The 27,695-nt window shown below is 46.3% G+C and overlaps 2 protein-coding genes across 2 annotated transcripts; one reads left to right on the top strand and one right to left on the bottom strand.

Moving 5' to 3' along the window:
* Window positions 2,773–6,657, top strand: LOC8071686. The gene is made up of 7 exons (XM_002449317.2): window positions 2,773–3,058; window positions 3,930–3,998; window positions 4,687–4,800; window positions 4,909–4,983; window positions 5,761–5,892; window positions 5,987–6,128; window positions 6,342–6,657. The coding sequence occupies exons 1-7, from the start codon at window positions 2,864–2,866 to the stop codon at window positions 6,491–6,493; spliced, it is 879 nt and encodes a 292-aa protein (XP_002449362.1). The 5' UTR covers window positions 2,773–2,863; the 3' UTR covers window positions 6,494–6,657.
* Window positions 6,788–9,623, bottom strand: LOC110435890. The gene is made up of 2 exons (XM_021461989.1): window positions 7,211–9,623; window positions 6,788–7,135 (listed from the first exon to the last, which is right to left on the bottom strand). Exons 1-2 carry the CDS (start codon window positions 9,621–9,623, stop codon window positions 6,999–7,001), a joined length of 2,550 nt encoding a protein of 849 aa, XP_021317664.1. The 3' UTR covers window positions 6,788–6,998.

The raw sequence follows: 27,695 nt of genomic DNA on the forward strand, positions 1-27,695 counted from the left end.
CAATAGATGCTATGGGATCGCTTCCCGACCTGAAACCTAGCGAGGAGGCACGAAAGCGCCGGGAGGTGGGGCGAGCGTCGCATTTGGGCAGGGACCGAGCGTCGTGGGCGGTGGGGCGCGCCATGCATTGCGGGCGGGCGGGCACGCCTGGTCTGAGCGGGCGGGGGCATGATGTATGAAATCATATATAACAAGTTGTACAATGATACTACAAAAAAAATTAAAAATAGGTGTAAAATCACAATGTATTCAGATAAATTGGGGTAATTTCGCATGGGCAAAGTTGTCCTAACTAAACCCATTTGACACCATTACTTATTGTTCATGGAATGGGGGTAAACTTAAGCTTTGTTCTCAAAAACTAGGGGTAAAATCACAACGTTGATAAAAGTAGGGGTAAAATCACAACTGGACGTCAAAGTATGAGCAAAAACGCAATAGCCCCTTATAGTTTTAGCGACAGAAAGGGGGTGTCCTTTCTTGGGCTAGGGTGTATCACACCCGCATTGGAAACAAAACCTGATCTGGTTTGGTTCCCAAACCTACGCGGAGCAGACACACGTATGGGATCAGCGATGGATACAGAGATTGGGCAATACATGGGGATGACACGCATTTGGACGTGGAAGAAGAGGAGAGAAATTTTATATCTTTAGTACTAGGTATAATATATATATATATATATATATATATATATATATAGCACTTTCTATAATGATAATTTGATATGAGAATATCATAGTAGCTCTAATAAGATCTTATCATGCTAGGGCTTCTGCTACTGGTTCAGATGCGGGAAGATGTCTGGCTTAAAAAGGGTACAAAAAATGACTACCTACCGACCCCTCGACCTATTGAAGTATATATATATATATATATATATATATATATATATATATATATATATATATATATATATGAGAAAAGCAATGGTGAGAAAAAAAGATAATAAAAATAAAATAATTTGGAAAACATAAATTGGAGACTATGAGAACAGCTGGGCAAAGAAAATCTAAATAAAAATGATAATGCTCCAATTAAGACGCTCGAAACGAACCAACGTCTCACTAGCTCAATCCCACACCTAGTCCCTCGCTTCCTCCTCCCTTCCAAGCTCGTGCCTGATGCCTACCCGATGTGTGGCCATAGCTGCCTCTCTGGCCAGCAGTGGCGTGCTTCCCCACCCCTATATATGTCCTCCTCCCCTACCTTGGTGACTTCCTCACCCACCACGGCACCACCCTTCCTCTACCCTAGTGTCCTCCCACATGGGGAGCGCTCAACGCCCGCGTGTGGTGGCCCTCTCCCTAACCCTAGTGAGATTCAAGCAAGCCCCTAACCCTTCCCTTCCCAGGGTGGCGGCACCCTTTCTAGATACGGTAGCGTCTCTGCTCCCTCGGCCGATGGCAGGCATGACGGACATACAGTCATGCATCATCTAGCGAGCCAGCACCACCATAGTTGCCCACCAACTAGGCCATCGCCGCGCGATGATGTGTTTCAAGTGTTTCCGGATACTTTTTAGGCATGTTGCAAGCCCATGTTTCAAATGTATGTTTCAGTTGATTTATACAAATATTGTAAAAGTAGAGATCGGAATGTTGCATATGTTGCAATGGTTGTACACATATATTACAAGAGTCTATTCTCATTGTTTCATCTATTTTTTGTACACGTATGTTGCAAATGTTTCAGAAGCATGTCTCAAGTGTTTCATCTGTCTTCTTTTGTATGTTGCAACTGTTACATCTTGATGTTTCAAAAGTAGATCGAGATTGCACATGTTGCAATGGTGTTTTAACTGTATACTCAAAATATTTTCTCTGTTTTAGACTTGCAAAAGTAGATAGGAGTGTTGCATGGCGTAGCCGGTGGCTGTCGATGCTCGGGTGTAGCCTTGGATCAACCCATGTGGGTTTCCACATGCGGGGCGTGGGGTGGGTGTGGGATGTGTCCAGATGCAACGTTCCATCTAGACATGGAGACACTAAACATACCAAAATAAAAATCATAAAATAGGAAAAAAATATATATGAGCAGAAAAGAACAAGCGGTAAATAGAATCTGGAAAACATGAACATGAACACATAGGACATCCAGAAAAACATGAAACGAGTTTTTGTTTGGTGATGAATTGGGATTCCAAAGAACTCTCATTCTTGTAGATTATGATATGTCCTTGACGGAATCGGAGAAGAGTAGGATACGGATAGTAGCAGACGGTTGAGTTGGTATAGAAACACAGACAAGGAAAAAAGAAACGAAAACTGAAATGAACACAGAAAAAAGAATACTTTTTGGATTAGGATTTTTATTCAGGATCAGTGGTGTTGGATTAGGACTCTTAGTTATCCACGTTAACTCAAGAAGCCCTATATATATATATATATCATCAAAACATTACTGCGTGAAGACAAGTAATTCCTACATTCACAAAATTAGTTAGTGGAGCGGGAGCCAAACCAGAAAAAAAATAGGGGAAACTTTTGTCAATATAATGTTAGGTATAGATTATTTTTGAAACCTGAGTAACAGAAGAGTGAACGACTGAAAAATTTTGGCCTATTACAGATTTTATATATAGAATATATAATATGGCATTAATAACTCCATCCACCAGGTGACAGGTGTAAGTAAACCTGTGTATGCCAAACACTTTCACAGCTGACGACATATTGACCCTTCTAATTTTGCCAGAAAAGAAATTATACCAGTACTTCAATGTTTCCCCACTTAAACTTCAACTGCAAAGACCAGAAAGAAAAGAATCGGAAAATGGCTGCTTTCAGCATTATCTCGGTTTACTCTCCCGCCAACCCACAGGCATTCCCAACCACTGAGCCTCTCAACCCCGGGCGCGGCCATGGCGGCCTCCGCTCCCATCCGCCTCCTCTCCCCCTCCAGCTCTCCATGGCCGCCACAAGATCCGAGCCGTAGGCCCGTACTGCCCCTGCAAGCGTGGCCAGCGCGCCACCGCCATCTCCGCTCCGTCCGCTGCGCGTTGTCCCCGCCGCCGCCGTCGCTCGACCTCCCGCTCCTCCCGTTCCAGCCCGCGGAGGTAAGATATTTTGGATAGGACAGTTGTCTGGTTATTCAGATTTCAGTCAAACCCGATTCTTTAGTCTGCCGTTGCCAACGTTGATGTAGATTATTCAGATAAGTGAATGGTCCATTCCATCGAGTGCAATCAGTTGGTCCCTGAAAAATGAACCACAGAACCAACCAGTTCTATGATGGTGAACCAGAATTTTGCATTGGCTGCACTGCATGATGTGTTTCATTTCTAATAACTGAAGATTTCTTACTAATTTTAGAGACTTGTTTATGGCAACTACGTCGGACCCATTTGAAGTGCCAGCCTGAATGATAAACTGAGATACTGCAGGAAGGTCCGTTTATAAACCAAAGCAATTGCATTACAGGCTGAACCCTTACAGGCAGGTGAGACAGGCAGCAAGACAGCAAACAGCTAGCGAAGAAGGGAGAGGATTACAAAACTGAAGAATGCCTGAAGACTCAATGCAAGACTTAGCGATGGCAGAGTTTGCTTTGTAGCCCAGAGTTGACAGTTTTTCAGCGCTAAGGAAGACGACAGTAGCATCTGTTTCCAAATCTCTTCTGACAGAGGACAGACATCTGTTTCCAAATCTTGTCTGAAGACAAGCATTTTAGCAATTCCAGATTAATTTTGGAGACTACTTTTGGATCTTATCTATTGAATTTGTATTGTGCATTCTATCTGTTCAAAAATCTTGTAGTATCATATGAATTTCCTAAATTGCTATAAGTTCCTTCAATCTATTATTTTTCCTTTTTTTTTCTGAAACGATGCAAGAGAGCTGCATGTCATTTCATTAATAAGATTAATCAGCAGTTTGTATTGTCAGTAAAATCTGTGGGATTCTGCTAAGATAATGAAAATGTTATAGGTGCTGATACCATCTGAATCCAAGACTCTACACTTGTATGAAGCAAGATATATAGCATTGCTAGAGGAGGTACAAATTGTTTGTTCAGTACATTATTTCTTTCCTTTTTCCTTCAAAATGAGCCCGTTTCCATTATTGAATAACGGAAATACAGAAAGTCTCAGTTATCTGAAACTGGGATAAGAGAATGCACCAGTCGATTAATCTAGGACTAAACTAGATTCATGCAAATGCAACTAACCTAGACTAAAACACACCTAAAACGATTAATAACCAGAAACTCCAGAACATCACAAGTAATAAGCTAATTATTACTAGTCCACATGATCAGATATCCTTGATGGAACATACGTGTAACAATTAGCCATGATAAAGAAATCATTTCTTCTTGAGACTAAATCTTCTTTTTGTTTGTTTATCAAATTTGTGTCCACCTAATTTTCTTTTAAGATTTGTTAGTTTTTCTTGGATCCAAGGGAACACAGACTTAGGAACATGGTTTGACAAAAAAAAATTAAGTAATATGGTTTTAATGTTGACTGCAAGAAAGTGTGGGCAGTCGGTGAAATTGTAGTTGAGGGGTATTGAGAACCCTATATATGCGATTTTGCTGCATCATTCTTGAAACACAAGATCTCCTTTCTTTGATAGGATACTAACAACTCAAACCATGAGTAGAGTGTTATGCAACATCCTTACTGATTTATTTCTAATACTTTTTTTGAGAGGGATTTGTTTCTAATACTTACTTTAACAGGCCTTGTACAAGAGGAAAAATACTTTTGTTCACTTTGTGCTTGATCCAGTTGTAGATAGCACTACTAAAGCTTCATTTGCTGTAAGATATGGTTGCTTGGTCCACATAGAAAGTGTAAGCTATTGTCCTTCATGCGACACCTTTCTATAAGTTTACTTACAGGATCTCAGTCCTGTCTTTTTTCCTGCCACATTTTGTATCAATGGTCTGTCTTTAGTGTAGATTCAAAAGCTGGAGATTGGAGCACTAATATCAATTAGAGGAGTGTGCCGTGTAAACATTTCAAATCTTTTGGATGTAAGCTCTTTCTTTCTTTTCTAGTTTTGAAATGTTATTCCGTTGTTGATGTTTCAATAATATCATATTAATTCTCGGGTACTTAAGTTTATATATTTGTATACTACTTAACATTTTCTATAAATTGACTTTATAATACCTTCGAAGGCCGACTTTTGCTTGATATATGAACAGGTCAATTCCTTTTGATGAGGGATGGGAGATGTGAACAGCTGAATGCTAGTGTTATAGTTGGACTGCCTCAATCTCACTATCCCCTGTAATATGATGTTTAAACAAAACTGTCACCTTCTAGTTCAGATTGAATTGCCCATATGCTCTGGTTCTGTAACCTTATTTATTAAAGCTATAAGCACAGTAGATCAGAACCTTTTTATACCACTTCTTAAATATTCTGAGTTGGAGCTGCTTCATTGGGGGCATGATGAAGCTCGGCGACGATGACATGTGTTAGGATCTTCCTAGGTGTATTAGTGGAGCCAGTTGTGCGCACGTGGCGATGTCTTGGTGGCTTTGGGTAAGGGTCCACCATGGGAAGTCGAAGCTGCTTTGTCGCTTATGCACCAAAGCTATGCAACGATGACGCATGATGGGCTTAGTCGCTAAGTGCAATAGTGACTGCACTGTTGTGGGGGTGCATGACAGCTCTGTATGAACTTCTATTCTTCTTAATTGAGCGACAGAGCTCCTGCTTTTTTGTTCAAAAAAGGGTATTCTGATACTGGCAAGAAGAAATTACAGAAGCCCTGAACCACATCTTTGTCTTTGTTGACCCAGATGGAGCCCTATTTCCGTGGTACAGTTTCTCCAATGATGGATGAGCCTTATGAAGCTATTGAATTAGGGACAAGAATTTCCAAGCTAAAAGAATCCATGTGCAATTTACACAGTCTACAAATGAAGTTGAAGGTTGGATCACTACCTTAAGCCCATTCAGCAATTTGAACATGTTGAATATTGCTTCTTATCCTAGTCATTTCTTGTTTCAACATTTCAAATTTAGGTACCTGAGGATGAACCACTGCAAACTAACATCAGGGCATCACTATTGTGGTCTGAAAAAGAAATTTTTGAAGAGTATAATGAATCTTTTATCCCTGGACACCCAGAACGCCTCTCATTTGCTGCGTACCAAACAGTTTCAGGTGATGTTTAATTCTGATTCCATCGATCTAGTTCAAAATATTCAGGTCTTATCATATTGATCAAACTTTCACTGCACATCTATATATTCTATAAATGAGAAATATCTGTTTTACATATGACGACCATCCAAAGAGATGATGCACGCATACATCAACCGCCGTCATGCCTGATCCTTATATTTGTAAGTATCTAACTTTTAAACTGTACTACAGGCATGTCAGATGAAGAACTTCTCACCCTGCAAAACTACAAGATACAAGCGATGGATTCGATAGACACCCTTGAAAGGCTAAACAATGGTATCAAGTTTGTAGAACATAATATTGGAATGATAGCTGCAAGGCTCGCCATTCAAAATATATGATCTTGCAATGTTCAATTTATATGCTAAATGATGTCCATGATGCTAACTCCATCTGGTCAAAAGACTCTGACCTCAAAGCTTTTTCAGTTTCAAATGTAAACATGGAAGGTGTATACATTCCGATTGATTCTGACATAACCTTGGTATTCATTCAGAGAACAGCATGAAGATGAGCAACACAATATGAAGTTACATGCCCATTTTGTATGGGTAGGGTAACAGAAAACATAAGTTGTTCAAACATCCAGTACTACCTTATTCCATCAGATAAACCAAACAACTGTTTATCAGGTATCGAGATAATACATAAAAATTGTCTGATCAAATAAAACACACAAATTCAAATACCAAAGACTACAAGTCTTGCTTGAGCTAAGTAATTTTTGAACGAAAACAATAGTAATTTTTAATGGAAAGAAATATTATGCCGAGCATGAGTCCTGATGGACTTAATGGGTAGCTCCTGAAACATTGGCAGGAAGATCAGCTTCTCCTTTATCTTGAACTACTTTGGTTCTTTGACTTCTTTCCAAGCTTCAGCAATGTTGAAGCCAAAGAGACGAATGGTGCGACCTCCGTTGTTGCCAGGCACTGTCTGCTCTGGTGGATTCTCTGCTTCATTCTGTGAGGTGTCTTCCAGTTCTGTTCAAAAAAAAAACTGTGAGGGGAAAGTAGAGAACGTTTTGGAGCCAATGAGATGGGTGGAGGGATGCTCACCATTAGCTGGCACCACTCTCCCTTGTGGTGGATTCTCCGCTTGAGTCTGCAAGGGAATTGCAGGAAGAACACTGCTAGTAGTTGCAGGGAATGAATACCAATCGCCAGCCATAGCAGCTGGGAAATGACCAGTCACAGGATTGCCAGCCATAGCCGTCATCCCTTGAGTTGGCTGGTGCACCGGCATCGACACAGGAGGGGCATGGATGGCACTTCTGCCAGTTAGGAAGAATGGCAAGCGGCGGCTCATGGTATTGGCAGGGGCATCAATAGCAGTAGCATTGTCAGGACGAGGAGTAGAGGAGCTGCTGGCAATGGCATTGCCAGGCACCACTGCTGACTCTTGTCTCCTTGAGAATGAGAAAAATGCAGGATTGATGCTGCGGTGTCCGTCCACTACTGCAATTTGTTCCGGTGGATTCTGCTCTTGATTGTGCAAGGGGGTTGCTAGAAGGATGCTGCTGGTAGTTCCAAGTGACCAACCAGTGGAGGTGTTGGCAGCTGAGAAATGACCAGTCATAGGATTGCCAGACATAGCCATGGTTCCTTGAGGTGGCTGGTGCACTGGCGCCATTGACGCAAGAAGTGAGAGCATGGCGCTTCTGGGAGCACCAGCCGGGATCTGCCAACCCATGGTATTGTAAGGGCCATACAGAGCTGCATCTATGTTGTTGGTCCAAGTCGCTTTGAAGGGCTTTTCCTTACCAGAAGCAGCAGCAGCAACAGCATGGTTAGGGTGCACAATCTTCATGTGGAAACTGAGTTCCTGCGCTGTCCGACGCACATGTTTGCACACTTTGCACTTGTGCAGACCACTCTGCGAGTCTAGCTTTGCCTTGCCCTTCTTTTCCCTGATCTTGTGATGACTAGAAGTGTGGCCTCCTAGCGCCTGGGGTGTGGAGAAGAATCTGTTCTTACACTTAGAGCAATTGTACACCTTGCCACAACCTTTGCTGCTCTCACCTCCAGCAGTAGTAGATGTGCTGTAGGTGTGGCTGCCACTGCCACAGCCAGCAACACCTTTGCCTCCATAGTCGCCATTGCTATAGCCAGAAACACCTTCTCCATAGTCGATGTTGCCATAGCCAACGAGAGATTTGCCACAACTGTTGTTGTTCCTAGCAACAACTTTACCATTGCTATCATATTTAGAGTGAGCAGTAGCTTGACCAGAGCCATTGTTCCTCTTCACTAGATCAGGTGCAGTTTGAGTGGCCGCACTCATAGCGGTGGCAAGAGGAGCTCTTGTGATGGTCACCGCTGCCACAGAAGCAGGAGCTCGTGGAATTGTCATTCCTGCCATTGATGTAGCAGCAGGAGTTGCTTCAGTGTTCACAAATGCTGCAGTCGGATGAGGTGTAGGCATAGGAGTTGCCACGGCCACCGCTGGAGCTGGTGCCATGGATAGAGCCGCCACCGCATTAGGAGCTAGGCCAGGAGCTCCACGAGACCCCATGACGATCACGGGAATGTCATCGCCGCTACTGTCATTCTCTCTGACCTTGTTGTTGTCGTGCATGGTGACCACTATGTTGCGAATAGTGACATTAGACTCAGATCCAGATTTTTTTACCTTAGTAGGGGCAACTCTAGGGAACCTGTTGTGGAGGGCGTGGTTGCCCCATGTTGCATCCAGCGGCTTCACGGTCCTCATCTTTGAATTCTGCTTCTTCCTTCTCTTTGATGTGGGTGCATCCTCCTCAGAGTCGGAGGAGAGGTGGTCATGCTTGTGTGACCTCATGTGTCCACACAGCACCATCTCCTGACCAAATGCCATGGAGCAATCGGCGCAAGCGTAGGGCTGGTCATCCACCGTAGCAACGGTGCCAAGACCAGCTAATCCGAACCTAGCCACCACATGTGAGTGCTGCCGGGGCAAACCACGCTGCTTGGCAGTTGGCTTGTCCCTACCGGGATAGCCCACCAAAGATCTCGATGAAGTTGTGCCCTCAAGGCGGTGGCCAGATTCGGAGAGCTCGTGGTGACTAGATCCAGAGAGCTCATGGCGGCCAGATCTAGAGAGCTCATGGCGGCTAGATCCAGAGAGCTCATGGTAGCTAGATCCGAGCCTAGCCACCTCATGCGAGCACTGTGGTGGCGAACCACACTGCTCGATTGGTGCCTCAGCTTTGCCCTCAACACGGCGGCCAGATCCAGAGAGCTCATGGCTACTAGATCTGGAGAGCCCATGGCTGCCAGATCCAGAGAGCTCGTGGTGTGATACACATGGTGATCCACGACAGAGAGCAGCAGCTTCCGTATCGCCTACTCCAACGGTGTCACCATCATGTAGCCGTGCAGAGACGAGAGGTGGGCAGCCCCTAGTGTTACCCTTTTTTGGTGGTGGTGGTGGTGGTGGCGGCGGCGGTGGTAGCGGCGGCGGTGATGGGAGCGGTTTCTGGTTTGAGTCCATTGGTTGATGGGAGAGACTAGGATCTAATCAAGGAAATAATAAAATCAATATGACATTTGTGCGGTAGAGGCCTATATTTATTATGGATAGCAACAGCTAGATTGCCAACTTTTCAAGTAAGTGTCACTCATTTTCTTAATTCCATATATGCCCCTATGTTGGATTCCTATTACACGACGGATCTTAACTTATGGGTAGCCTACAAAAGCTATGGACATGTCTTTGGTCATTGATAGATAATGATTTGTTATTGTGGGCAAGTGATGCGGCTGATAAGTGAAGAAGCAAAGTATTAGCACTTAGCTTTGGAACCAATATCCCATCTTTTGTGTCATTTTCACTTTTGAGTTTTCATGCATGTAAACACCTTGAATCATATGAGAAATTTTTTTGTTGTTGACACGAAACATGAGAGAACATAAGCATCTAGTAAGTTTCTTTCCATATAAAATGGTACATGCAACTATAGCAAATGCTCCCCTTGCCATAATCAACAAACTGAATACTAACATTGTTTTTCCCAATGGAAAGTCTTCTATGGTGTAGCATAACCATAATACATGCCAAAGTGGTTATTCTCTATCACCCTCAAACTTGATGATGTAGCATGACCATGTAGGCATGTATTGTTGTTGAAATTAAGTGTGAAACGGAGCCATCTTAGAAACTAATTAGGATTGAAGACTATTTATGGTCCTAAAAATATAGATGGTCATAGGAGACTGGGGTTTCTAAGAATTAGAGGATAGCCATGTTGAGTGATGATGACGTAGACATTGTTGGGCCACTTTAGGACTGTGGTTGTGGTCGGATAATGAAGTGAGTATTGTTGTTTCAATCTATATAAAACAAATCATTCAAAGAACGTGTTGACCCTGGCATTATCATTGTTGACCTCGATCGAAGTCCTAGACAATGCATGGCGTTGTTTACTTCCAAAATATTTGGGCCAAAATGCCAAATATTTTGCAACTTCACACTTTAGAAGTAAACGGGCCCGAAAAATTTTGGCCCTGTACTTCGCAGGCCAAAAGCGGCGGCCATAGCCCAGAAATCTATGGCTGCCTCCCTGGCTCCTTATCCATACGACACGCAAAACCCTAACCTGAGCGCTCGCATTCACCCTCTCCCACACCGCACACTGCCCGCCGCCGTGCTCTCCTCCCTCTGGTTCCTTCCCTTGGCCACCGCATATCGATGATGCTCTCCACAGATCTGAGCTCTCCCCCACTAGATCTAGCCTTCTCTAGTTTCCTCCCCTCTAGCACATCAAACATGGTCAGACTTGGCAGCGGCTTCAATGGTGAGCAGGGTGGCTTCAACCCAAGCCACAACACCGGATCTACGGGCGTCGGCGTCACGGGAGACTTCTGGGGCTCCTTTGGTCCAAGCCCGTTCATCTCTGGTGTAGGGTCAAGCAGCTACCCCAACCCGTAGCTAGGGTTCGACGACCTTGACATCAGCGGCGGCCACCAATGGGCAGGAGACGATGTTGACCAGTACGCCGAGCATCTCCGCTGAAGCAGGGACCTCATGTCGCCTCCCGTTCGCGTTCCCACGGTTGGGGCAGCTCGGCGTCCCGCCTTCGGGCCGCCTTGCCACGCCGATGAACCAATGGGTGAAGGGTCGAGATGGTGGACTAGAGGGGGGGTGAATAGTCATTTTTAAAACTTATCGCGTCAGCTAACCGAAATAAGTGCGGAATTAAAACTATTGGTCTAGCCAAGACTATATCCCTCTATCTAAGTTCTCCAGCACCTTGTAAAGGATCCTAAATAAGCAAACAAGGTGCTACCTTAGCAAGTGCTCACCTAACCAATTCTAGGAGCAAGGTCACACAAACCTATGCCACTATTACTTTACAAACAGGGGGAGCTCCTACACAACTAGTAAGCAAAAGCACAAAGCTCCTAAGCTCACTAGCAATGCTCAATAACAAGGCAACTAATGCCAAATTAGAGAGTGCAACTTACTTAGCTACCCAAACTAAGCAAAGTGACTAACAAGGTTACACAAACCAAATTAGCCATGCAAGGGAACTACTTCTAGCTACACAAGCAAGAAGGTAACTAGCAAGCTACACAAGCTAACTAATTACAAGAATAACTACACAAACACAAGTATGTGAATGTAAATACAAGCTTGTGTTAGGGACTTGCAAACCAATGAGAAGAACAAAGTTGACACGATGATTTTCTCCTGAGGTTCACTTGGTTGCCACCAAGCTACGTCCCCGTTGAGACAAGCTCCAAGGTTGCCGACGGTCCTCTTGCTAGTGGTGACCCACAAGTAACACTCTCCCACGTGGAGTTCTTACCACAGGCTCTAACACTTGACCTAGTCGGACCACTTGTCGCCCTTCACCTCTCACTCTACTAGAGTTGCTCTTCGCGCTCCCTACGGGGTGAGCACCGTACCCCTCACAATCTCTTCTCTGGAGCACCGCACAATCTCCTTGCATGCTTTGACAGAGTCACAAGCCACCAAGCTGTCTAGGAGGTGGCAACCTCCAAGAGTAACAAGCACCACCGGTTTGCAACACGAACATCTAGTGCCACTCGATGCAATCTCTTAATGCAATCGCACTAGAATCGCTCACTCACACAATCGGATGATCACTATCAAGCATATGTGAGTTAGAGGGCTCCCAAGCACCACCACACAAGCCACCAAGGCCTTAGTGTGCTCAGCCACCAACCAAAGCCAGCCAACACTTCTATTTAATTATAACCACAAGGGCTCAACTAGCCATTGCCCCTTCACTAGGCAAAACTCGTGGACACCGGACGCGCAGAAGGTGAGCCACCAGACGCTCGAAACCAGCGTCCGATGCTCACGAAGTAACCATGTCTCACTAGCCGTTTGAACTCGACCGTTGCCGCCAATGGCTATCTCGCACGACCACCTAACAAAGTAACACCGAACGTGTCCGGTGCACACCGAACACATACGCAGAGAGGATGTTTTTGATGTTGGGTCACCAGATGCGGGCCACTAGATGCTCTCCTTCATCTGATGCCGCAAGCGCTTCTGCAGAGAACCACCAGACGCACATCACCGGACTCGCTCACGTTACTGTGCGTGGGTCCGGTGTGTATGCCCCAGCAAGTACCACTCACCGGACGTGCAGAGCGCATCCAGTGCAGTGTCTGATGTCTCCGAGGACAGCGTCCGGTGAGTGTTTTCCTAGTAAAAAACACTCCTGCAACTTCTCCAAACTTCCCACTGGCGCAATGGAAAATATGTGTTTCATTTTCTCAAAAGTGTCGAATCCCACCGAGCTTGCGAGAGGGAGAGAGGAACCCAAAGCCCTCTCTACCAGTTTAACCACAACCTCCTTTGCAAAAGTGCTAACACCACCAATGTGCATGTGTGTTAGCATTTCACAAATATTTTCCCAAAGGAGTTAGCCTCCCAACTTGACACACCACTCGATCCTAACATGTATGCAAAGTTAGATCGCTTAAGTGGCACTAGATGACTGATATGCAAACAAGTTTGCCCCTCTTGATAGTACGACCATCTATCCTAAATCCGGTCATAATCTTATCTACACACCTATGATCAGTGAAATAGAAAAGCCCAAGGTTATACCTTTGCCTTCGCTTTCCATTCCATCTCCTCCAATGTTAATGCAACACATGCACCAACCAATCACCAAATGATATGATCCACTTCATATCATCACGTGATTGTATTGGTTCATCGATCTTGACCTCACTTGCTCTTCATCGTTGCCTTGGTCCGTCGGCGCCAAGTCTTGCTCAAGCTTCACCGTCACACTCGGTCCCTCGCTTCAAAGCCTCCAACTTGCCCTTCACTCTTGCAACTGGTCCATCGAGCCAAGCCTCATCTTGATCTTCTCCATCTTGGTCACATGACTCCATGTCATGTCTCATATGCAATGAGCTCCTCCATCATCACATAATCAACTGTGGACTAATCTCCTGTGTATCTCACATAAACACTATTAGTCCACCTAAGTTGTCACTCAATTACCAAAACCAAACAAGGACCTTTCAGTGGGCTTAGCAAATGAAGCCTTCGGCGAGCCGCTGCCGCTTGCAGGGCGTGCCACCCCACCTACTCAACGCACGATAGCCCGGCCACGGGCACACGCTCACGGTGCACAGATGGTCCACGACAACTTCAACCCAGCACCCGACAAGGTACTCTATGCTTTTTACATGTCATGTCGTATTCCATTTCATATCTGTGCTACATTGATTATACTCCAACTAGTTTCATGCCTGATTTATGATAAAGCTACATTGATTTATGTTTGTTGCTATGGCATTACTGAGAGGATCTTGAAGATGTATTATTTTTTCATACTTTTCTGTAGTCACTAGTTTTGGTTGTTCATGTTATCTATAATTGGTGGTGTTCCTTTTCATGGTTTAGGTCCACAAGAGCAATGCAAATTGGACAACCGATAGTTTAATCAAGTACTGCACTTGCTACTTATTAGAGATGCACAATGGCAACTGTCCTGGAGGCCAAATGAACAAATTTGGCTGGAAGGGGTTGAGCAATAGGTACTATGCAGCAACTGGTTTGCTGCATGATAGGGAACAGCTGCCGGGCAAATAGAGGACACTGAAAAAGCTTTGGAGGTTCTGTAACCTAGCACGCTCGCACACTGGCCTAGCTATAGATGCCGATGGATTCATCCATGCTCGTGACAAACGGTGGAATGATAATGCTACGGTAATTGTTCGCTCCACTGAGACATTTGCATTCACAAAGTTGTACAACCCAACAGTTAAACCAAATTGACTTGTTGTAGGAAAGCGAGTTCATGAGGCTCAAGACAACTGGTCTACCTCCGTACTTACCTCAGTTGGATGAGATGTTCAAAGGCAACACAGTTGATGGAACATCATCTTATGTTCCTACTACGACACCAAGAACTGAAGTACATGAAGTTACATCTGATGATGAAGGAGGAGAAGACGAGGACAATGTCACCCCATTGAGCCTTGGGACAAAAACGGCAAGCAACACTAGCACAACTACAACCAGCCCCAACAAGAAGACCAAGAGCCCTGTGGTCAGGGTCATGAACCAGCACATGACCTCAAAGCTAGATGTTGCTAGAGAGAGGCTGGAGATGCAAAAAATATTTTTTAGCAGAAAGCATAGTAGAAGGAGAACGCAAGGTTGGGGATCAACTGGAAGATAGCTGAGTGCTTGAGGATAGCTGAGGAGGAGATGGGCATATCTCGAGACACCCCTACCCTGTTGAACGGGCTGGTTTCTCTGGCTGAAAATAAAGCTCAAATGGATTTGTTCCTTTCCTCAAGTGAGGCAGTCAGGATAAGAATCATCTAGAGGCTCGCCAACAACATTGTGTCGGTGGACCCCTAGAACACCTTACATCTATTGCATGTAGGAACGGTGCACTAGTACCAGTGACCGTGTAGTATGGCCTGTTGGGTATTCTTAACATGATTACCAAAAGTAGACTTAGTTTTCTAATTCTGATAACGGTGCCAAAAATGCCAAACCTATCCCTCACACCACTTAAGCCAAGTTGTCATCCCCAGCATGATATAAGAGACGCGGTATTGAAATATGCAATTGCTCTTCTAAATAAATAATGAATGGGATCTGCAAGCGCACAGATTAATACCGATGTAGCATTTTAACTGGGAAGTATTCCAGGTATCGTTATTTATATTTTTACCACTGGGAAGGGATTAACAATCATCAATATTGATTACAGAATAGAATATGAGATTGAGTATCTATCATTGCATATATCATTGAGAACATTTATCTAACTCTTTCATACAGGGATAAGTGTCACATAAAGATATATGAAGTAATAAATAGTGACAAAGATAATTAATCTAATCAGCATAACTTAGCCACATAATAAATATGATAAGCACCTCAATTAGATATTCTAGAAAGTCATTAGAATGGAATTAGAACGAACTACAAGAATATTTCCTAAGTTATTCTCATCTATATAGTCTAGCATTATCATAGTTAGTGCAAGCATACTTAGCAATCATTGCGAGACAAGACTACGCCCATGCATAGTGATATTAGCAAGGTAAATGAGAAACATAGCAATCACTCCCCTGTAATAAAGTTGCTCTGCCAGCCCAATACACGAGAGGGGGACTATATAAGAATCAATGAAGCTGTCACTATCACGAACTACCCCACGATCTGGCATATTGGGTACAATCACAGATAAATACGGTATAAGCACCACGCCTACACAATATCTATCATTTACCCATGGATCCGATGGATAAACGTTATACGATCCTAAGCATGTATATAGATCCAATCTAACTAAGCCATGTATATAACTATGATAAACTAAGAACAATATAATCTTGAACATAAGCAAGTAGAGCAAAGTCATAAGCAATATATTGGGGTAGAACAAAGTCATATTCATAATATTGAAGAACAAAGATGATTAGAAGAACAATTAGAAGCACAATTAGAGAATTACCAAGAATCCGCTTGACAGATCCGGAAACCAATCGAAGATTGACTCCTTCTAGTTCTAATCCTATGTAGTTATGCTAATCTAGATATCTAGTTGATGTGGTGGCTCTAATATTGATCAGAGGCTTCTTCTCCCTTGAGGAATAATGAATTAGGGTTGAGAGGCTCTCTCCTCTAGGGGCTAGGGGGTCTGGTTTTATAGTCCCCTCAAGTGAACGTGAGCCGTTGGATCAAACCGACAATGATTGGACGGTTATCCTTAATCCTTTAGGTCGGTGGAACATCGTCTGCGAAAAGAGTCCTGATCCAACTCCAGGAGGGGGCAGGCGCCCAGGTCAACTGGGCGAGCGCCCAGTGCCTGGCCCCGTTCGGCCTCCGCTTCCTTCCCGTGGCTTCTGGAGTCTTCTAGATGGTAGAAAATTGCGCGGTGCGTTGATATCTCTATGTAATCCTGACATGTGGGCCTTTCTCCCTTATTTCCTGATAACCCCCTACAGAAACAGATAAACAACAAAACTCGTAGAATTCTGTCAGATCAAACCCTAATTCTAGGTGTTGTTTACATATTGGTCCTTTCTCTTGTTTATTTGATAATTAAAATTAATACTTAAGAACCGTCAACACCCTCATGTGAGCCCACTCAAAGGAGCAGCTTGGAGCGTCTCTCTTGGGCCTCTATCATGCCATATGAGCCTCTTCTCACATCATGGGCCTTGCTTGGGCGTGGGGCCCATTAGTGGTAATTCTCCTTTATTTGTAAAATTAATATCTTTTCACTCCAGACCCCAAATATAGCAAATGATATGTCTGTTTCAATCGTCTCGACGAGCCCGTTGTAATGGTGCAGCCCAAGTCATCATTTGAGATACTTTTATTCAATGATTAGTTTGCCTTTAGCTCTTTTCCTATGTAACCCCTATAAAACATAGATGCACCAAAACTCAAGGAATTTGTTAGTTCAAACCTCTAAACCTATGATCGTGAGCATCTCTTTGCAGTTATAAAAGTTATGTTGATAGTTAAAAATAGGAGTTAACTACCATCAACAAACTCCCGCAAGCTTACCTTTTGCTCGTCCCTGAGCAAAGATAGACTCAGTGATGGATTAGGAGTTGCTACAATGCTTTCACGCCTCACAAGTACACATGTATTCAAACAAGGCCTCCCCTCCGGATTAGAGTGAACTATTCTGACTCAAGACTCACCCATTTTACCTTTCACCATGGGGCTTATAGCTATCACTTAGGTCTTGGGCAGTTAAAAGACAAAACAGTTAAGTCGAGCACTATGCTACCCGCTCTTTGATCAACTATTATTCTAGAGTTTTGCAAGATTTTCAAATAAGACTTAGAGTTTCCTTGTATGACACTTTCTAGTCTTTCATATGTGGTATTTTTGGATCCTCTCCAAGTCAAGTGATTATGCCTTCTCTCTGCTCTCAGAATATGTGGTATTTGTATCACTAAGACATAGTTGCCTTCTCTCTCTCACCCTACTTCTAATTGGCTTATGTGGATCTCATAGGTGGGAAAGACAATTCAAACCTACTTGCATGTATTGCATAGTTAAACCATGGATCCAGAGGAACTAATTATACAATCAAGTAATGCATGTGAGTGAAGTGAAATGAAGTGATAAGAATGAAAGGGGTTATGAGGGGTGATAACTGATGGTGAATATCTAATTCTACATTTGCTCCTTGGGGATAACATACCTCCGTAATCTAAGAACAAGAATTTGGTTCCCTTTCTTTTCTTTTGCATTGGGACTTTTGTCCTCTTTCCTTCTTTTTCTCTTTTTTAGAGATCAGCCATCCCTTTTAATTCAATGATAACAGTAGAGAGTATCAACTGGGATAACTAGGGCTTTATTGGATAAGTAGAATAAGACATTGAATATTTTTAGGTGTCTCCTCCCAGTGTAGGAGTAGAACATTTTCTAAGTGGATGTGGAATGTGTGTGGGTGAATGAAGAAATGTGTACTCCTAGGGTAGGAGCAGCATAGGTGTGTGTCTCCTGGATAGAAACAACACAGAGTGTAGTGCGTATATGTAGGTGGTACTTCTAGGAACAGAAGTAGCACATAGTGAATGTAGTGGATGAAAGTGGTTGCATACTTCTGAGGATAGAAGTAGCTAAGTTCAATGGATGGAGAGCACATAATATTGACTTTAACTGCATGACTAGTTCCTTAGGGTCTACACAACTTAACTATCCTCAATGCTTATAGGTTGAAATATAAGTGGAAAGGTTTTCCTAATTGTTGACGGTAAATAAGTATCAATTTTATATCAACAAGAGAATGGAATAAGGGCAAGAAATAATCACCAACAATAGAATAGAGTTTCAACTGACAGATTTCCATAGGTTATGGTGAATGTCTGTTTCTGCAGGTGCCGACGAAAGCTAGTCGGCAGTCTACCTTGGGGTATACCCACGGTAGTAGTTTATTGGCAGATAGGTGCGCAAGCTACGAACTTGATGGTGACGCAAGACACAGACAAGGTTTTTATCCAGGTTCGGCTGCCGTGTGGGCATAATACCTACGTCCTGCGTCTGATTGTATTGATCTGAGATGAGTTCAATTGTTCTGTCTAAGGTGGTCCCTTGCCTCCCTTTATATACTCTAGAGGGTAGGGTTACAGATCTGGAAACTAATCCTAGTCGGTTACAATTGTCATAGATAATATGATATCAATCCCTATTTTAACTGACTAGAATCCTACTTGATCTCCACGTCTTGTTTCCCTGTGCGAAACTCCAAGCAGTTCGATTAAGCCTCGAGCTGTCTCGTAATGGGCCAAATCTCCTGGCCCAAGCCTAGCCGTAAGGGTATAGGGGTTTATACCCCCACAGCTAGTCCCCGAGCTCCATGTATTATGATGTAACAGGCCGTCTTGAACTTCTTTGACCAGTGATGCTCGACGTCTCCAACCAACAGGAAAATCGCCCGAACAGTTGCAACGGTATGTTTACCAACCAAAAACAGTTGATCCACATCAACATCGAAGAAGCAGGTTTGTTCGAATAATGCATGTTGCTCTTAACTAAAAAAGATTTCTTTTGTAATGAAGTGTGCCCACTTTACTTTTCTGAAAAGTGTAGTATTTCAAAAAGCAAGCATATTCACCTCAAGGTGAAGTGTGCCCACTTAGTCCCCAAGCCTAGTAGTAGGTGACGTAGTCATGTGGTGCTAGGGTCTAAAAGAGAAAATTTCTCATAAAGACTTTGATACTCAGATGCATCGTCACATGCATCGTACCGATGTAGTCCTCGAGCTTGCTGGAAGGCGAAGTATGAACCTTGTAGCAAGGTCTAAAAGATTAAAATCACCCCTCAACTGTATGCAGAGCCAACTCGTATGTAATTGATAATCAACATAAATCCTCTGCTTCAAAAACAGAGTAATCGACCAATCCCCGAGCATACCATGCTCAGTCGTTGATGCAGTCCACAGTCACATTAAGCAGAATGGTCGACCAGTCCCTGAGCATACAATGCTCGGTGGTCGGTGCAATCCCGCTTCATTGGGCAGACTGGTCGACCAGTCCCCGAGCATATCATGCTCGGTGGTCGGTGCAGTCCCCAGCTTCATTAGGTAGACTAGTCGACCAGTCCCTGAGCATACCGCGCTCGGTGGTCGGTGCAGTCCCACTTCATTGGGCAGACTAGTTGACCAATCCCCGAGCATATCGTGCTTGGTGGCCGGTGCAGTCCCCAGCTTTTGGATGAATCCAAACAAACTCTTATCCTTAATAAAGCCATTTGTTTAAATTTTAAATCGTCATATCCCTTCATTAATTTGTGACGTGACAAGGCGTCTGGCCATCTTGTCAGTTCGGCGCGTGAAAAGGGGTGCCATCTGACAGCACAACCATTCATCACATGGACCGAAACAAAAGTAGTTCCAACAATCATTAAAAAATGCGACAAATTTACTACAACAGAAATTGGAAACTGAAATGCAATTCTTGCTGCATAAACCACACATTTCCCTAAGATTTGGGAAGTGGAAGAGGTGGTTCCTCCATTATAAATAGCCGAAGTGGCGTAGTGCTAGATCTTCACCCAGCAGTTGCATACCAGCTCTTGCCTTCGTCTTCTTTGCTCCTTCCTTGTGCACTAGGTCCAATTTGTGCTTTCTTGAGCAAGATGGCCAAGAGTGACTCCAAGAAGAGGGCTGAAATGATGGCGAAGGAGTGGAAGAAGTCCCGGTGCACTCCCAAATCCCTTAACGACCTTGTTGAGATGGGATTGCTGCACAACTAGGAGCTCGGCGGCTGGAGGGCGCTAGCGAGAGAAAGCTACCCAGACCCTAGAGTCGATGTGATTTGTCTTTGAAGATTTTTTAAGAGGGCTTTTAGGGTGCCGGTGCAATCCATTTCTTCAGGGCTTGCTTCTCTACTATGAGATTGCGATTTGCAATCTGCACCCAAACTCGATTCTTCTAGTAGCAACTTTCATTCATCTTTGCGAGGCTTATGTGGGGATCGAACCACACTTCGATTTGTTTTGTTACCTTTTCTGCTTGAGAAAGAAAGGAACAGTTAGAGACTCCAAGATTGTAGGTGGAGTATACCTCAATCTGCATGACGGGATGAAGAACTGCTATCTCAGCTACCCCTAGAACACATCCCTTACTAAATGATATAGCAAGTGGTTCTATATTCGAGAAGAGCCAGGGAGTGCCACGTTCTGCGACGTTGGCTACATTCTAGAGAAGAGGACCAGCTGGACAGACTGACCACAGTACACCGATCAGGTGGAAGAGTTGATGAACCTGATCGAGTGGTCGTGTTTGGATGGTCCTAGTGTGGTTGGCAACTTCCTCAGCCGACGAGTTCTACCATGCCAGAGGAGGGTCCACTCAGCCTATGAGTACCAGGGAAGCCAGGACTCGACCAGGATGCACAAGGACAACCTAGAAAAGCCAGAAATTCAGCGCCAGATCAACGAGCTATTCAATCTTGCGGATAGCAGCTTCGTACGCAGTGACAACCAAATATATGCGTACAAATTGGGTCGACCAGCTCCGAAGGTAAGTAATGAATTTACTCATCTTGACATTTTGTTTACTGTCGTTCTCTTCCGCTGACATCTTATTGCCATCGCGTTGCAGATCAGAGATATTAACCGAGCGTCAGTGTATGTATCACTGGCGCCTAGCATGGAGCACCCGGCAGGGGTAGACCCGCCTATGGACAATGCTGCTCGGTGTTTCCAACACACCAGCAGTGATGAAGATGATAATCGATCGGCACCGATTACCGATGATAGGGTCGCCGGCAAGAGGCCAATGGCTCAGGAGCCATCCCGAGCAAGAGCAGCGCCAGGAGAATCGGCGCAAGGGCCCTCAACCGGCCATGGCTCAGCCTCGGGAGCTCAGGCATTGTCGACGAAAGCTAGTCAGCAGTCTACCTTGGGGTATACCCACGGTAGTAGTTTATCGGTAGACGGTGCGCAAGCTACGAACTTGATGGTGATGCAAGACACGGACAAGGTTTTTATCCAGGTTCGGCCGCCGTGTGGGCGTAATACCTACGTCCTGCGTCTGATTGTATTGGATTGTATTGAGAGAATAATCTGTCTTAGGGGGGTCCCTTGCCCCTCCTTATATAGTCCGGAGAGCAAGGTTACAGATCTGGAAACTAATCCTAGTCGGTTACAATTGCCATAGATAGTTTGATATCAATTCCTATTCTAACCGACTAGAATCCTGCTTGATCTCCACGTCTTGTTTCCTTGCGCGAAACCCCGAGCGACAGGATCAAGCTTCGAACTTGTCTCGTAATGGGCCAAGCCTCCTGGCCCAAGTCTAGCCGTAAGGGTATAGGGGTTTATACCCCCACAGCTAGTCCCCGAGCACCATGTATTGTGAAGTAACACGCCGTCTTGAGCTTCGTCGACCAGTGAAACTTGACGTCTTCAATGGGCAGGAAAGTCGCCTAAACAGTTGCAACGATGTTTTGACCAACTCAAAAGACAGTTGACCGATATTGACATCGAAGAAGCAGGTTGTTCGAAGAATGCATGGTGCTCTAAATCAGAAAAGATTTCTTTTCTGGTGAAGTGTGCCCACTTTACTTTCCTAACAAGTATAGACCTCAGCAATTCAAGCATATTCACCGCAAGGTGAAGTGTGCCCACTTAGTCCCCGAGCCTGGTAGGTGGCGTAGATACGTGGTGCTAGGGTCAGAAGAAAAATCCTCAGAAAAATTCTGAAACTAAGATGCATCGCCAGATGCATCGTACCGATGTAGTCTCCGAGCTTGCTAGAAGGCGAAGTATGAGCCTTGTAGCAAGGTCTAAAAAAAATTAAAATTATCCAGTCCGCGAGCATCTCATGCTTGTTTGCCATCGGATAGACTTATCAACCAGTCTCGAGAAGATAACACCTAGGTGGTTGGTATAGTCCTTAATTCTTCAAAACTGGCGGGCTGGTCGACCAGTCCCCGAGCGTACAGTGCTTGGTGGTCGGTGCGGCCCCCAGATCTCCGAACTGGCGGACTGGATGACCAGTCCCCGAGCATACAGTGCTCGGTGGTCGGTGCAGTCCCCAGATCTCCAAACTGGCGGACTGGATGACCAGTCCCCGAGCATACAGTGCTCGGTGGTCGGTGCAGTCCCCAGATCTCCAAACTGGCGGTCTGGACGACCAGTCCCCGAGCATACAGTGCTCGGTGGTCGGTGCAGTCCCCAGATCTCCAAACTGGTGGAATGGACGACCAGTCCCCGAGCATACAGTGCTCGGTGGTCGGTGCAGTCCCCAGGGACGTTGATCCTCCACCGATGTTTGTCTTGTTATTTTGAAAAAAAAAGCATCTTACCACATAAATGAGTGACGTGACAAGACCCCCTGACGCATTGTCAGATGGTTGCGTGAAAAGGTGTGCCTGGTAACTGTGCAGCCGCTCTTTGTGCGGTCCGAGAAAAGGAAACTATCAATTATACGAAAAGGCCGCCGTATTAACTGCGGGTAAATGTTAAAAACCGAAACGCCGCGTCCGCCGTTGGGCCCGCCCACTTCCCAAGAATGGGGGAAGTGGGAGGGGTGGAGTTGTTGCTTATAAAAGCTTGACATTGCCCTCGTATTGCTTACCCCGCCATTGCCTTCAAGCTTTCCACTCTTGCCTTCTGCAATCACCATCAGTCCGCCCAACTCACACCCATTCCCGCAGAGTCAATGGCGAAGACCGACTCCAAAAAGAGGGCCGAACTAATGGCCAAGGAGTGGAAGAAGTCCCGGAGCAGCGTGAGGTCCCTCAACGACCTCGTCGGCATGGGGCTACTGCACAGCCAAGAGCTCAGCGGGTGGAGGGCACCAGAGGGGGAGAGCTACCCCGACCCCCGAGCCGGTGAGATCATGGTTTTTGAAGATTTTTTCAAGAGGGGTTTTGGGGTTCCTGTCCATCCTTTTCTCCAGGGGCTTCTTCTTTACTATGAGATCGGGATCTGCAATCTGCACCCGAACTCGATTCTTATTATTTCCACTTTTATCCATCTGTGCGAGGCCTATGTTGGGATAGAGCCGCAGTTCGATCTTTTCCGCTACCTTTTCTATTTGAGGAAGAAGGGAGCGGTTGGAGGCTCCAAGATTGCAGGTGGAGTATACCCCAATCTTCGTGATGGCATGAAGAACCGGTATCTCAGCTGTACGTGGAACACTTCTCTCACCGAATGGTACAAAAAGTGGTTTTACGTCAGAGAAGAGCCGGGCAGCTCCACGTTCTCCGACGTGGGGTACATTCCCGAGAAGAGGGTCAGTTGGACAGACCGCCCGGAGTTCGCCGGCCAGGTAGAAGACCTGTTGAAGCTGATCGACTGGTCGCGTTTAGATGGGCTAGGAGTGGTCGGCAACTTCATCTGCTGTCGGGTGATGCCCTGCCAGAAGAGGGTGCACTCGGCGTACGAGTACGCTGGGAGCCAGGACCCGACCAGGATGAGCTCTAAGGTCTTGGAGAAGGCGGAAGTGCAACAGCTGTTGAACGAGCTGTTCAACTTTGCATACAACAGCTTCGTTCGAAGCGGTGATCGGGTGCAGGCCTTCAAGCTGGAGCGACCAGCTCCTAAGGTAATGTTACTAACTGATGTTGCCTCCTTAGTTCTTGTTCTTCCTAGTTGTTGACTTATCTTTGTTATTGTTGCAGATTGGAGACGTTGACCGGTGCACAGTGTACGTATCACTGGCACCTGGCATGGTGAATCCCGCGGGGGAAGACCCGCCAGAAGACGACGCTACTCGGTGCGCTCGGTACACCAGCAGTGAGGAGGAGCATAACCATCTCGCCTCGACCACCAAAGACAGAGTGGCGGGGAAAAGGCCACTGGCGGCGGACCCCTCCCCTGCGGCAATGCTGCCGGCAGAGAGCAGCCAGGCGCCAAAGCATCGTCGGCTTGTCCGCATCGCTGATGACGACGACGAGGAGGAGGAGGCCGCGCCGTCGTTGGTCCGGAGGCCGCGCAGTCGTCCGGACGTTGCGCCGCCCACCACTGGTCAGGTGACCAGTGACCTGCCTGCACCGCATGTCAAGCTGACGCGCGTCGTAGAGACAGGGGCGCAGGTACCGACTGGTAGGACCAGGAGGAGGTTCACCACGACACACCGGCGCTCTGACCTGTGAGTTTTAAATCTTACTTTCGTGCTGCGATGTTTTGCGTTTTGTTGCTGTGTTTTTGACATTGTTTAAATGTCATCTTATTGTTAGCACGGCGTCGGACGTCGATCCTGACTCTGGCCATAGGGTGGCCGAGCCCGTTGCTGCTGCTGGGGACGCCGCGCCGCAGACCACAGAGCAGCCCGCGGCAACAACCGCGGCTGAGAGCGCCGAGCAGCATCCGGCCTCGGCAAAGGCCGCGACGAGCACCCCGACGAGGGATGAGGAAGCTACAAGGACGCCTCCCCTGAGTAACGTCGTGGAGGAGGAAGACAGAGCCCCAACTCCTCCACCAGCCAAATAGAGGAGAGTCCCAACACTGCCCCGGGCAGGGGCCTCTTCGCCCGTAGGCTCCCCTGGCCTAGACCGGGGGCCAGTGATGCCTGCGACCATAGCCGGTGGTAGTGCGGCGAACGAGGAGACCCAGGCAGCCTCTGACGACGACATGGAGGAAATTGAAGGTCATCCCCGTGATGGCCGCCAGCACGTCTACGTGTGGCGCCAATGCGGGGACCACTTCATCAGACACGAGGAGCTCGCGGAGACGGAAGAGGCCGCGAGGGTGGAGCGCGCGGCAAAGCGTCTCGTGGACGAGGTTAAGGTAAGTGGTTCCCTGTCTGCTGCTCGACGCTTATGCGCTATGTTACTGTGTTCGACATGTGTTCTTGTTGCAGGGCGCGATGAAAACGGCGAAGTACCGGAAGAGGTGCTTCGACTAAATTGAGGGCATTGTGGCCGAGAACAAGGCCCTGTCCGCGGAGGTGGATCGGCTTCGGTCGGAAGTTGGGGAGAAGGTGGCCGAGATGAGTGCTCAGGAAGAGCGCCATCTCGACCTCACTCGGCATTTAGCCGACCAGTATCAGCAAAGGACAGGTCAGTCGCATACTCTGAGCAGCTGTATGTAGCCGCGTGGTTAGTTTTGTTGACCAAGGGATTGTTCCTGTAGACTTGGAGGAGGAGGTTGCGCGCCTCCGGCAAGAGAAGGAGCAACTCGGTCAAGAGCTTGCCGGGGCGCTGGAGGCCGGGCGCCGAGCAGGCGAGGAGCTAAGCCACAGGAATCGGGAGTTGTGTGGTAATAACCGTGCCACCCCCTATTTATTTGGTTGCTCGACGTTCCTTTCCTTGTTCTTGAACTGTCCTCTTGCTTGGTTTGTAGTGCTCAAGGTGAATACCAAGAAGCATTTAGACGATCTAGTCAAGGATCGGGACTCCTGGAAGACCAACTGCATTAAGCTTTGGAAAGGAGTAGCCCCGGATCTGGACTTGATCAGCCCCATGCTTCCTGAAGACCAGCCTCGCACACCGAGACTGACGCCAGTCGAGAAGGCGCAACGGGCGTGGGACTGGCTCCAGCAGTTCGTCAAGGACGCCGGGGAGTTCGCCGGTGCGCATGTCCTCAGCATGGTGCGCGCCCACTATCCCCTGGTCGACCTGTCCAGGCTGGAGACGGGGTACCCCAAGGAAGTTGGCCCGCAGGAGGCAGACGACCTTCGAGCTGGCCTGCTTGACTTGTCATCGACAGTGATCGGCGACATCAACCTATGCGGGACGGCCACTCCCCCCGACCAGCCGGGGTCAGACAGATCGGCCAGGGAGTTGTCGGTGGCGTCCATTGCCGGAGATGGGCGGTCGACGCCTGCGGTCTCGACCAGCCAGGCGCCGGTGGCCCCGACCCCTCAGTCTGGGCAGCAAGGCTAGGCGGGTGATCAGCCCGAGCAGTAGGCCTGTAGGATAGTCTGTAGGAGTAGACTAGTAACTACCCGGCGGGGTGTTTATTGTAAACTCTGTATGTAAAGTTTGTAATAAAGTTTGATTTTGTCATGACCATGATTTTGAGCGTTGTAATGTTATCTGAGTGATGTATCACTGTGTTTGATTGATAGTCGTTAAGAATCTTCGCCGAAGAGGAAGATTGTTGTGCTCGTCGAAAGCTCTGCGTGTAAACAATGTATAGCGAAAAAGGAAAACTTTTATTATTGCTAATTATAAGAAACTTACAGGCAAAAGGTACTTGAACTTATGGATAAAAATGGCGCAGTTTGTCTATGTGCCAAGAATTAGGCATGCGTGTTCCGTCTGGATACGCCAGTCTGTAGGACGTAGAACGTGTGACTTCGGCGACCACAAAGGGTCCTTCCCAAGGTGTGGATAACTTGTGCGTTCCTTCCTAGCTTGTTTTCCACTTGAGTACCAGATCACCGACCACGAAAGAACGGTCTTTGATGTTCCTGTTGTGGTATCGCCTGATGGCTTCGAGATACTTTGCTGTTCGAAGACATGAAATTAGACGCTTTTCCTCCATGCAGTTGATTTCGAGCCCCCTGGCGTCGTCAGCCGTTGATTGGTTGAAGTTTTCAACTCTTGGAGATCTGAAGGTTACATCAGACGGGAGCACTGTCTTAGAGCCATAAACCATGAAGTAGGGTGATACGCCTGTATTGCGACTGGCCTGTGTTCGGAGACCCCAGACCACGGCCGGTAACTCTTTCATCCATTGACCCCGTTCGCGCGTTCTACTTGACCATTTGCCCATGGGTGAGCTACTAATACGTATTTTATGACTATGCCTCTGTCATCGCAGAAGTCCCAGAACGTAGTGCCAGTGAACTGAGTGCCCAGGTCAGTGATTATACTGTTGGGGATCCTGAATCTGTGTATGATTTGATTGAGGAACTCCACAGCTTTCTTGAAGGTTGCTTTGACCAGTGGCATGTATTCGATCCACTTCGAGAATTTGTCGATTAACACGAAGATGAACTTGAAGTTGCCGGGAGCCGGTTTAAATGGCCCGATCATGTCGAGGCCCTAGCAGGCGAAAGGCCAGGATGACGGAATAGTTTGAATCTCATGAGCAGGTACGTGGGTCCTCTTAGCGATGAACTGGTATCCTTCACAATGTCGGACCAGTTTTTCTGCGTCGACGACCACGGTTGGCCAGTAGAAA

The sequence above is a fragment of the Sorghum bicolor genome, chromosome 5 (genome assembly GCF_000003195.3).
Source record: "Sorghum bicolor cultivar BTx623 chromosome 5, Sorghum_bicolor_NCBIv3, whole genome shotgun sequence".
Taxonomy (NCBI): Eukaryota; Viridiplantae; Streptophyta; class Magnoliopsida; order Poales; family Poaceae; genus Sorghum; species Sorghum bicolor.

Coding starts and splice junctions, on each gene's coding strand:
- LOC8071686 (XM_002449317.2), top strand. CDS start 2,864: ATGGCGGCCTCCGCTCCCATCCGCCTCCTCTCCCCCTCCAGCTCTCCA. Junction 4,984..5,760: donor ACATTTCAAATCTTTTGGAT/GTAAGCTCTTTC, acceptor TTGTTGACCCAG/ATGGAGCCCTATTTCCGTGG. Junction 5,893..5,986: donor GTCTACAAATGAAGTTGAAG/GTTGGATCACTA, acceptor TTTCAAATTTAG/GTACCTGAGGATGAACCACT.
- LOC110435890 (XM_021461989.1), bottom strand. CDS start 9,623: ATGGACTCAAACCAGAAACCGCTCCCATCACCGCCGCCGCTACCACCG. Junction 7,136..7,210: donor GAGAGTGGTGCCAGCTAATG/GTGAGCATCCCT, acceptor TTTTTTGAACAG/AACTGGAAGACACCTCACAG.